At 62.0% G+C, this 11510-nt stretch overlaps 1 protein-coding gene across 4 annotated transcripts; it reads left to right on the top strand.

Moving 5' to 3' along the window:
- The first annotated feature begins 2708 nt into the window (after positions 1-2708).
- Positions 2709-11424, top strand: INPP5J (inositol polyphosphate-5-phosphatase J). Of its 4 annotated transcripts, none has more exons than XM_074606424.1 (13): positions 2709-3649; positions 4618-4728; positions 6252-6360; positions 6933-7049; positions 7120-7295; positions 7375-7479; positions 7883-7994; positions 8392-8501; positions 8842-9031; positions 9285-9422; positions 9806-9898; positions 10135-10239; positions 10355-11424. In XM_074606424.1, the coding sequence occupies exons 1-13, from the start codon at positions 2874-2876 to the stop codon at positions 10973-10975; spliced, it is 2763 nt and encodes a 920-aa protein (XP_074462525.1). In that variant the 5' UTR covers positions 2709-2873; the 3' UTR covers positions 10976-11424. The 4 variants fall into 4 exon arrangements, with proteins under 4 accessions (XP_074462525.1, XP_074462526.1, XP_074462527.1 ...); XM_074606425.1 differs by having other exon boundaries at positions 2761-3649; positions 10369-11424; XM_074606426.1 differs by lacking the exon at positions 7375-7479 and having other exon boundaries at positions 2765-3649; positions 10369-11424.
- The last annotated feature ends 86 nt before the right edge of the window (positions 11425-11510 follow it).

Genomic DNA, 11510 nt, shown 5'->3' with positions numbered 1-11510 from the left:
TCATCTGCAAACTTGCTGAGGGTGCACTCTGCCCATCATCCAGGTCAGTAATGAAGATGTTAGACAGGACTGGACCCAGTATTGGCTTCTGGAGCACACCACCAGTTACTGGCCTCCAACTAGACCTTGTGCCACTGACCACCACCCTCTGAATCCAGACATTCAGACAGTTTTCAAGGCACCTCAAAATCTGCTCGTCCAGCTTGTAGATCGACAGCGTCTCCAGGAGGATCTGATGGGAGACGGTGTCAAAGGCCTTCCTGAAGTCCAGGTAGACAACATAAACCGCTCTGCCAAGCCAGTCACTTCATCACAGAAGGTGGTCAGGTTGGCCAAGCAGAACTTCCCCTTCATGAAGCCGTGATGACTCCTCCCAGTGCTCCTCCTCGTTGCTCATGTGCCTGGCAATGGTTCCCAGGACCAGCTGCTCCATCACCTCCCCAGGGCTGGAGATGAGGCTGACTGGCCTCTAGTTCCCTGGGTCCTCCTTTGTGCCCTTCCTGAAGACAGGATTGACATTTGCCCTCCTCCAGTCCTCTCCCAGTTGCCATGATTGATCCCAGATTATTGAGAGTGGCCTTGCGATGAGAGGAGCCAGCTCCCTCAGTGCTCGTGGGTCCATCCCATCAGGGCCCATGGACCAGGTCCTCTTCCACCAAGATCCTCTTCCTATCGTGCTCCAGCCCTCCCCGGGCTCTGGGCTCCTGAAGGCTGGTCTTGCTGGTACAGACCGAGGTGTAGGAGATGTCCGGGACCTCTGCCCTCTCCGTGCCCCGTGTTATTGGGTCCCCTCGCTCCCTGAGACGCACGCAAGTGTGGATGCACCTGAAGTGAGCCCATGTGACGCTTTCACGCCTGCCTGTGCAAACAGCTGCCCACCACCACACCCGCACCACCGCACACGAGTGCAACACGCACACGTGCAGCTGCACGCGCAGCACCTCACCGGGCTGCCGCGAGCGTGAGCGGGCACCGCCAGCTGCAAACACACCCACCGCAGAGCAGGGACACCCGCTGGTGCGCAATCACACAGCGGTCACACGGGCGTGCACGCAGCCGCGCACGCAAAAATGCACACAGGGACATACACACACAGACGTGCACACAGGCATGCAGGCACTCAGGCACATGTGCACGCAGGAACACATGCGCATACGCATACAGGCGCACACACACGCAGGCACGCATTCGCATGTGTGAATATATTTCCAGGATTTTCCTCCTAGAAACTCTGCTAAGGCACGTGGAAAATCAGGAGGTGATTGGTGGCAGCCAACGTGGCTTCACCAAGGGCAAGTCATGCCTGACAAATGTGGTGACTTTCTATGACGGGGCTACAGCATTGGTGGATAAGGGAAGAGCGACTGACATCATCTACCTGGAGTTGTGCAAAGCATTTGACACTGTCCCGCACAACATCCTGGTCTCTAAATTGGAAAGAGATGGGTTTGATGGATGGACCACTCGGTGGATAAGGAACTGGCTGGGTGGCCACACTCAAAGCCTTGCAGTCAACGGCTTGATGTCCCAGTGGTCATCAGTGACAAATGGTGTTCCTCAGGGGTCAGTACTGGGACCAGTGCTGTTTAATGGCTTTGTTGGCGACATGGACAGTGGGATCGAGTGCACCCTCAGCAAGTTTGCCGATGACACTAAGGTGTGTGGCACGGTCGGCGTGCTGGAGGGAAGGGATGCCATCCAGAGGGACCTGGACAGGCTGGAGAGGTGGGTCTGTGCCAACCTCATGACGTTCAACCAGGCCGAGTGCAGGGTCCCGCACCTGGGTCATGGCAATCCCAAGCACAAATCCAGGCTGGGCAGAGAAAGGATTGGGAGCAGCCCTGAGGAGAAGGACTTGGGGGTGTTGGTGGGTGAGAAGCTCAACACGGCCCGGCAACGTGCACTGGCAGCCCAGAAAGCCAACCGCATCCTGGGCTGCATCAAAAGAAGCGTGGCCAGCGGGAGTGATTCTGCCCCTCTGCTCCGCTCTGTGAGACCCCCCTGCAGTGCTGCCTCCAGCGCTGGGGCACCAACAGCAGAAGGACACGGAGCTGTTGGAGCGGGGCCAGAGGAGGCCCCGGAGATGCCGCGAGGGCTGGAGCCCCTCTGCTGTGGGGACAGGCTGAGAGAGCTGGGGGGGTTCAGCCTGGAGAAGAGAAGGCTCCGGGGAGACCTTGGAGCCCCTTCCAGTCCCTAAAGGGGCTCCAGGAAAGCTGGGGAGGGACTCTGGAGCAGGGAGGGGAGCCACAGGATCACAGGGAATGGTTTTACACTGGGAGAGGGGAGACTGAGATGAGATGTGAGGAAGCAATTCTTGGCTGTGAGGGGGGTGAGCCCCTGGCCCAGGTTGCCCAGAGAAGCTGTGGGTGCCCCATCCCTGGAGGGGTTCAAGGCCAGGTTGGACGGGGCTTGGAGCAACCTGGGCTGGTGGGAGGTGTCCCTGCCCAGGGCAGGGGGTGCCACTGGGGGGGCTTTAAGGTCCCTTCAACCCGAACCATGCTGTGACTCCATGGTGCGCGCACGCGCAGCCACACACGCACGCGGGCGGATGTGCGCGCGCCAGGACAGCCGCGTACGCGCAGGGGCCGCTCCGCTCCTCGCGCCGGCGGAGGGGCAGGGGGTGAGGGGTGCGGGGTGGGGGGGACACAGAGGAGGAGGCGGGGCAGCAGCTGTCACGTGAGCGGGGCGGGGCGGTGGCAGGTGCGCGCCGGGGGGGGCGGGGCGGCGGGGTGGCTCGCGCCGCTCCTGCGCCTTTAAGGCGCTGGGCAGGTGGCGGGGGGCGCTCACAGCACGGTGCGCGCGGTGGGGCCGGGCCGGGCGGTGAGGGGAGCGCGGCGCCGGGCCGGGCGGTCGCTCGCTCGGGTCTCCCGCCCATGGAGCCGGCCCGGCGCGGTAGCACGGATCAGGGCTCGGCCGCCTCCCTGGGGCCCCGGCCCGGCCCCCCGCGGGGCTCCGCGCCCGCCGCCTCCCCCCCCTCACGGCCGGTGACCTTCGGCCCCGGGAGCTCGGTCCGGCCCCAGCCCGACGGCGGGGCGCCGGCGGCGCCTTTCCTCGGCGGCGGCGTCCCGGGCGCCCGCAGGAGCTCCCGGCCGGACGCCTCCTGCGACCCCTTCCCCTACGGCTGCCCGCGGCCCGGGGAGGCGCAGCGCGGTGGGCCCGAGGAGCGGGCCCTGGGCCGGGCTGCCCAGCCCCTGTCGCTGGAGGTTGGCCGGGCCCAGCCGGAGGGGGCTGGCGGGCCCCATGCCTTCCCGCTGCCCCCCAGCCCGGGAGTCTCGCCGGCCCGCTCTGCCGCGCTGTCCCCGGTGGCGCCGGGCCGGCCCGCCTTCCCCGAGCTCGGTTCCCTGGAGCATGCCGCTCCCGGGAAGCCGGTGCCCGCCGAGCGGAGGGAGACGCTCCCCAAGGCGGAATCCAGCGACCACATTTCAGCCTGGGCGGGCTCCTCGCCCAGGGCCACCATCCTGCCCAAAGCCGTCTCCAGCGAGTTCATCGCCAGCGGGCGGGTGGGCCTGTCCAAGCCGGCAGCCCTCTCCAAACCGGAGCCGGAGGAGCTCTCCCTCTTCGGGAGGTCCCTTGGCCTGCCAAGCCCCAGCGACTCCTGCAACACACTCCTCGGCTGCTCGGGAAGGGTCCCGGAGGATGGCTCGTTCTGGTGAGCGGTGTTGCTGTGGGGGGAGAGCAGGGGGGAGTGATGCTGGGCTGAAGCTAGCCTTGCTGCGAAGCAGCGAGCGAAGCCTCTGGGCCGGAGTTGCCTCTTTCTTCCTGCTGTGGATGGTGTTCAGCTGGAGGAGATCTGGGGTGAGGGGCTATGAATGAGCAGGGTTCACTGGGGGGAAGGGTGCCCAGTGCCCGCTGTCTGCGCAGGCAGTGTTCAGGGGAGCGGGTGCTGCGTGGGGTGGCGTGTCAGAGGCACAGGCTGTGGAGCGGGTGCCATCTGCCCCTGCTGCCCCTGAGCTCTGGAAATGATGTGGCGCTACCCTCCCTTGCTGCTGGAACACGTCCCCTGTGACTGAGACTCATCCTCGCACTGCTGAAAGAGCCCGCGGGCTGCTGGCGCATGCTGCGTAATGGCATTAATGTGTTGTGACTGATGGTGGCTTTGCACTGGTGAAGGACACCGCTGTTGGGGCTTGCAGTGCTGCTGTGACATCTGATGGCCTGGCCTTTGGGGCTGGCTGTGCTCTGGGGCAGAGTCTGGGGGCTGAGGTCTGGATCCTTTTCCCCAGGAGCCCGAGGGATGCGTGATTCCTGGGGAAGGGAGAGGAAGCGGTTTTCCGGGGACACCCTGTCTTACAGGCTGCCTGCTGTGCCAGTCTGCCTGTCTCAGTCGTCGGTGATGAAAACGAGGGCTCTTTGTGCTGATTTCTAGAATTTCACCAGGGCTTGGGTTACAGCGGGGCTTGCCATGCACTGAGGTGCAGACCCTGGGGGAATTTAGACACAAGGACCCGTTTCCCTCACGTGGGAGTTAAGGACCTGGTGTATGTGCCCTAGCAGAGCTTCAGCTGTGTCCACTGCTGTTGCAGGCAGAAAGCTCCCTTGGTGGAGCTGGGGGCTGACTGGGGGTGGGGAAGAGCTCTGAGCCACAGTGTTAGCCTGTTCTTCCTCTGTCCTCCCAAGCATCACAGTGGTCACCTGGAACGTGGGCACAGCCATGCCCCCGAATGATGTGACATCCCTGCTGCACCTCAACACAGGCGAGACAAATGATGTGGACATGATCGCCATTGGGTAAGAGGGTGAGGTGCAGGGCCCCTTCCCTGCCCTGCCGCATCCTTTTTTTTTGGGATTCCTGTAGCAATGGAGGGTGGGGAATGGAAGAGCTGCAGCCCAAATGTCCACTGGGGCATGGTGAGCAGGGAGGGGCGTGCATCGCAAGTGGTAAAATAACAGAAAAGGTGATGGAGCATCAGCTCCTAGTAAAATGGGAGTCCTAAGAGGAACTGAAATACTTGAATCCTGAGTAGCCTTGAACCCTTGAAGAGCCTGTGGCTGGCTATGCTGTGCAGAGCTGGGCCTCGGCGAGCGCTGCTCTTGCTGTGAGCCCTGTCAGTCCTGGCGTCAGGTCCGTAGAGGCATTTAACTTGCCTGACGGAGTCCTCCGGGAGCATTTTCCTCATCTCAGCTTTTGCCCATGGTATGCAGGCCTCAAGGGCAAGAATCTGCTGTTCTCTCACAGCTGGGTTGGCTCTGTGCCCCTGGCAACACTTAACTGCTAGCAAGGCAGCACTGTGGTGGTGTGGTAAGGCTGTATTGGTGTGGCTGGCAAGGCAAGCTCTGCCAGAGTCTAAGGGCAAACTGGTCCCTCAGGGTTTGCTGTGGTATGTGTGGATTCCTGCGAAGACCAGGGAGACATGCTGCCTTTGTACAGGGAGCAAGAAGCGGCCTCTGTCCGTGGACATAGTATGGAGGAGCTGGATCTGCCTCCAGGATGCTCCCAGGGACTCCTCCAGGATGCTCCCAGGGACTCCCCCAGCGCTCCTCTCCCCGGGGAGAGAGTGGTGTAAGGCTGAGGCTGCCTGAGCTACAGTGCTGTGTTGGAGACAGTCTCCTGGTGCCCTCAGCCTTACGGACCAGCAGGATGAGACTCTGTGGGGCTGTGGAGGTAGACCCAAGCCTGGATGGATGGGGCAGGGGGTGTAGCTGACAGCAAGGAACTTCCTGGGACTGTGTCCTGCTGCTCCCCACCTCCAGGGCGTCTCTGCCTGGCTGCATTCTTCCCTCTAACCCATGTTTTTGTGCCCTGAGTACTTGATATTTTTGGGCAAGACATTTCCTGATTCTGTTGTTCTCTGTGGACATTATCCTTCCCTCTCTTCACTAATTGCTGAGCTGGGAGGAGCACTATTAACCTTCTGTTTGCTGCTGCTCTGAGGTGGCTAGGATGCATCTGGACATCGTGAGCTGAAGTACTGGTGAGACTTGGCCTCTCTGTAGAGACCAATGCAGCTGAAATGTCCTGTAAGCCCCTCTTGCACCTAGAGATAGGCTCTAGAGTGCTGCCCAGCCCTGTGCAGCTGAACTGCTCCTGCCTTGTGGGTTCAGGGCCACTTGTGCCTTCTGCTAGCACAGGGCCCAGTATCACTGGAGCGACAATATGGCTGGTTTGTGCTCTAAACCCCCCTTGAACTGCCATTCCTGCCCTGGCCCAGCTGCCCAGCGCTGTGCTTTGGCACCTCTCCCAAGGAGCTCCTGATAGCTGGGACCCAGACACCTCCCTGGTGTGGCTGAGGGACCTGTCCCTTTCCTCACAGGCTGCAAGAGGTGAACTCTAAGATAAACAAGCGCCTGAAGGATGCCCTCTTCACAGATCAGTGGAGTGAGCTCTTCATGGATGCACTGAGTCCCTTCCACTTTGTCCTGGTAAGGAGTCCCAAAGGGACTGGGCGGCCGGTGTTCCCTCTGCCTGCCAGGCAGGTGGGGCACAGGGAGGGAGAGTTGGACTGCAGGGACAGAGGGATGGACTGCTGGAGGGACGGACTGCTGCCATCCAGGCAGTGTGTGGGGCCTGACCTGAGGGCTCGTGGTGCATCTCACCAGTGTGCCCTCTAGCCTGTGCCACCCTGCTTCCTTTCCTGTGCCTTAGGCTTCCCCTGTGGTGCTTTGGGGACACTTCTTGTTGCCCGCTGCATTGCAGCAGAGCGAGGAGGTGAATGTGGGAACAAGTCTGTGCTTCTGGCAGCAGCCTGTGGGTCCCAGGGCACTTGCCCCAGAACATACATGAGCCTTAGCATTGCTGGGCTTCTCAGCTGTCAGTATTCAGGAGGGCGTGCGTAGATCTCTGAACTAAATGTGCTGTTAGTCATCTGTAAGATGAGGGGCATGCAAAGGATGGAGGTACTGCCCTTATGCCCTGGAGGTGGGGGAAGTTGTCCCTGCTTCTACAGGCTCTGCTGTGGCTACCATCCCTGCTTCAGCCCCTGCTCTCATTCCAGGTCAGCACGGTCCGTATGCAAGGTGTGATCCTACTGGTATTTGCCAAATACTACCACCTCCCCTTCCTGCAGGACATCCAGACAGACTGCACGAGGACGGGGCTGGGAGGCTACTGGGTGAGTGTGGCCCCAGGGGAGGTGGCAAGGGGCTGGCTTCCCGAGGAATCATGGGCTTTTCTTGGTGCAGGGCAACAAGGGTGGGGTGAGCGTTCGTCTCTCCATCTTCGGCCACATGGTCTGCTTCCTGAACTGCCACCTGCCAGCGCACCTGGAGAAGGCGGAGCAGCGCAAGGAGGACTTTGCCACCATACTGCACATGCAGCAGTTTGAGGGGCATGCTGCCAGCGGCATCCTGGACCACGAGTGCGTACCCCACCACTTTGCTCCCCAGTCTGGGCCAGGGCTTTAGTGCCAGCCCCCATCCTTGACCGCTTCCAGATAGGGTCTGGGGTCTGTCCCCTGAATCCCAGCACAGCTTGGAGAATGGGGTCTTGTCTGCAGAGCTACAAGACCGTCCTGTGGCCCAGTGGGGACCCAGCACGATGGGGTAGGTGTTAAGAGGGGTCCTTGGTCTCCCCTGGGGCACATCCTGGCCTGGTGCAGCTCCTGCCATACTGGTGCTGTTGGGTTTGGGACTGGTGAGGTGGGGGGCCCGGCTCTGCCCCAGTGTCTTGGCTGTGCAGTCGGACTCCGGTAGGTGCTTTATGGTGGAAGTTTCCACCCTTGGTTTCTGCCCAGGGAAGTCAGGCCCCTTTGGTTAATGGTGCATGGTCCTATGTGAAGAATCCTGGTAGGGCTGGCAGCTGGCCAGGCGGTTGGCTGAGTGCTGACCTTCGCTGGCGCTTCTGAGAGCGCCTGTGCTGCAGGCTGAGGATGTTTTCCCCCTGCTGTGCTGCCTGGCTCCCGTAGCCTCTGCCCTTCCATCCCGTCGCCCTCCCTCCCACCCACAGCCTTGTGTTCTGGTTTGGGGATCTCAACTTCCGCATCGAGAGCCTTGACATCCGCTTTGTGAAGTACGCCATCGACAGCAACATTCTGAGCCAGCTCTGGGAGAAGGACCAGGTGAGAGGGATGGGCATGCCGCTGTGCCTCCACAGGGCCCTGCGTGGCACTGGGCTCTTATCAAAACTGCACGTGCAGCTGTGGGACAGGGCATGTCCCCTTGCTGCCTCTGCGGTGCAAAGGGTCCTGGCTCTGTGGGGAAGGGGCAGCACAGTCCCAGGATGGTCTCTATGGGAGCTGGGCACGCGCTTCCTTTATCAGTGTGCTAGGAGGAGCTGGGGCATCGGGTCTACGGACTTGCTGCTTGCGTGGCATGGACAAACCCCAAGAGCTCTGTGGGACTGGCAGCAGTGGGGCAGGGATGACTGCGTGCTGTGGGTGGAGAGGTCTGGGGGGCTTGCGGAGGGGTCTGGCCATGGGGTCTGGTGTGCTCCCCGACCTGCTCTCTTTCCCACAGCTGAACATTGCCAAGAGCACCTGGCCTGTCCTCAGTGGCTTTCAGGAAGGACCCCTGAACTTCCCGCCTACCTTCAAGTTCGACGTGGGCACCAACAAGTATGACAGCAGGTAGGAGAGCAGAGCTCAAGTGTGTGCTGGGCCTGGGAGTGGGTGGCATGGCTGAGAGATGCAAGAGTGCTGGGGCTCAGAGCCAGGGCGGGCACTGGTGATGTTGTGGATGGACGCGGGGAGCCACGCTGGGGCGGGCACAGGCTGTTCTGGGGGTGGCAGGCTGGAACGCAACTGTCGTGCTGGTGCCAGCGCAGGTCTGTCCCTGCAGCCACACTGAACCGTGTGCCAAGACGAACTGCATTCCCTGCCCACATGTGCTGTAGTACTAGGGGGAGGCAGTTTGGGGTGGAGCCCGCTGCCCCCTGCCAGGCAAGAGATGCCCCTCTGTGCCCCGCAGTGCCAAGAAGCGAAAACCTGCTTGGACTGACCGCATCCTCTGGAAGATCAAATCTCCCAGTGTCGGGCTTGGTGCGGGCGGGCGCCGGCCCAGCCGGAGCGTCCTGTCGGTGAGCCAGCTCTGCTACTGCAGCCACATGGAGTACAGCATCAGCGACCACAAGCCGGTAGCTGCCATCTTTGCAGTGCAGGTGAGCACTGCCCACAGCCGTGGGGCACACAGACAGGAGCTACAGGGGTGAGAAGCCCAGCCAGCGTGTGCAGCGTGTGATGGGGTGTGTGGGGCTTATTTTGTTTTTGTTTGGTAAGCTTGGCTGTCTTGCCACTGTGGCTGGGGCCTGCTGTTGGTCTATGCGTGAGGGCCCAGCCCTAGCCAGGCACCCTGGGCAGCAGGGGCGGCTCTCTTTGGCATGCCCTTGTTTACCATGTATGTGTCTCTGACAGTTTGCTTCCAAGGCAGACAAGCCTCCGGTTGAGATTTATGTGGCTGACGAATGGAGCAGGCCTGAGCAAGCAGTTGTCAGGTACAAGATGGCTGCTGGCTTCCACCGGAGCTCCTGGGACTGGATAGGACTCTACCGGGTAGGGGCTTGGGGGCTGGAGGGGGTGGGGAGCACTGCATAGCACCGCGGGGGTCCCTTCTGAGCTACCCCCTGCCAGTGGACACAGGAGTGCGTGGCGTGGACCTGTGCTCTCTGCTCTTGCGGGCCCTCGGAGCAGCAGGATTTGGCCCTGCTTCATGAGGCTCGGATCCAGCAGCTCCTTCTTCCTCTTGTTCTGGGCCCCGTGGGGTTCAAAGCCTGGCACTCCTGGGGGCCAGGGCACTGCGGGGTGGGTGCCAGGCAGCTCCTGTGCAAGGAGAGGGGGTTGAGCGAGAGGAGAGCAAAGTCCAGGTGTGGCAGATGGTGCCGAGCAGGGCTGATGTTCCCTTGTTCACCTGCGTTCTCCCATGTACGCGCACACAGGTGGGTTTTCGGCATCCTAAAGACTACGTGTCCTATGTCTGGGCCAGGAGCGATGACGGAGAGCGCTGCCTGGAGAAGCAGCTGTGTGCACAGGTGAGCTGGGGCCAACCCTGCTGTCTCGCTGGGCGCATGTGCCCCATGGTGGGGGGACAACGGCCCCTCTGTGCCCCTCATGGGGCAGGAGGGCAGCTCCTTATTATTTTGTGCTGAGCCTTGGGTAGGCCCACTGTGCTGGCATCAGGGATTTCTGCTCTCAGTTGGGGCTGGAAGTGGGAAGGGGCATCCCTGGTGCCCATCCCTGGTGCCCATCAGTTGTCTCTGGGCTGCAGGTGATGTTCTCGGAGGAGGTGCTTCCCAAGGGGAAGGGCGAGTACATACTTGGATACTACAGCAACACCTCCAGCAGCATCGCTGGCGTGACTGAGCCCTTCCAGGTCAGCATGGCCAAGAGGCAAGGGTGAGGGGCTGAGGGAGGCAGGGGGTATGTGTGTAGGGGTCCCCCACAGCCCCCTGTGTGGATCAGCCAGCAGTGCTGATGCAGGGGTACAGATCTCCCTGCCCAGGTCGGAGGAGGGCAGCAGCCCCACAGACAGCTCAGGCAGCAGCTCAGAAGAGGAGGATGACAGCACGCTTGTCCTGCTGGCCCCCAAATCCCGTAGCCCCAGCCCGGGCAAGATGAAACGGCACCGGAGCCGAAGCCCCAGCCTGGCCAAGTTCCAAGGCCTCATCCTGCGCCCGTCGAGCAGGGACAGGGGTACAAGCCGCAGCCCTTCACCCCAGAGCCGCCGAGGCCTCCCTGGGGACATCCCCACCATCCACCTGCCCCAGGAGGAGCTGGGGTGCTGTGGAGCCAAAGCCAAGGAGCTAGGGCGGGCAGCCGACAGCCAGGAGGGCAGCTCCTTCTACCAGACTGTGCAGGAGCGGGGTGGCCCCCGGCATGTCTCTGCTGACAACCCCCTGGCCAGGGCTGACCCCAGGAACCTGGGCCTGCTGCCCGCTCTCCGCCTGGAGATGATTGACCAGGCCATGGGCCGGCGGAGGGAGAGTGCAGATCAGGGCTACCCCTGCCGGAGGATGAGCCCCACCAGCCCCCCAGGCTGCAGCACTTCCCCAAAGGAGGGAAGGAGCCCCCAGGAGCTGGACAGCCATAGCTGTGCCATGGGCCGCTGATGCAGTGGCCCCCTTCCCTGTAGCACCCTTGCTGTGTACTTTCCTGCTGAGACGTCCCTCCCTTATTTATTGCAGTGACCCCTCACCCCGGTTGTGTGCCTGGCAGGGGCCTCCCCCTGCTCCCCCCAGCCTGAGCTGCTGCCCTGGCCCTTGCAGGGCTGGGAGGCGTCACAGGGGAGGGCAAGGCTGGTCCAGTGTGTGTGTGTAGGGGGGAAGCCCCTTGTGAAATTCAAAGTGCAAGACCCTTCAGTCCTATGGGAGAAAGGCTGGCCTCGCACCTGGGGTGGGACAGGAGGCCAGGGCAGGGTTCTGGTGGCAATGGTGATGGGCATAGAGTGAGGACCACCCCAGGGTACCCCTGAGATCAAAGCTTGCTCCTTCCCTGCTGCCTCCATTGTGCCTCAGCCTTGGACGTAGTGCAAATGACAAAATAAACCATCCTGGCCCACCCCAGCTGCACTGTGCTTACTGCAGGCGTGCAAGATCAGCCCCGGGGGTGGGGGGGCGCGCAGTGTGAACAGGAGCAGCGGGCTCA

Source organism: Larus michahellis, chromosome 13 (assembly GCF_964199755.1).
Source record: "Larus michahellis chromosome 13, bLarMic1.1, whole genome shotgun sequence".
Lineage (NCBI taxonomy): Eukaryota > Metazoa > Chordata > Aves > Charadriiformes > Laridae > Larus > Larus michahellis.
Note: the sequence above shows the minus strand (reverse complement) of the source record. Positions and strands in the feature narration are given on the sequence as shown.

Bases quoted from the DNA above. Each gene is read 5' to 3' on its own strand.
- INPP5J (XM_074606424.1), top strand. From the start codon at position 2,874: ATGGAGCCGGCCCGGCGCGGTAGCACGGATCAGGGCTCGGCCGCCTCC. The intron at 7,480-7,882 runs GTAGGTGTTAAG...TCCCACCCACAG, and splicing joins TGGGGACCCAGCACGATGGG to CCTTGTGTTCTGGTTTGGGG. The intron at 9,032-9,284 runs GTGAGCACTGCC...TGTCTCTGACAG, and splicing joins CTGCCATCTTTGCAGTGCAG to TTTGCTTCCAAGGCAGACAA.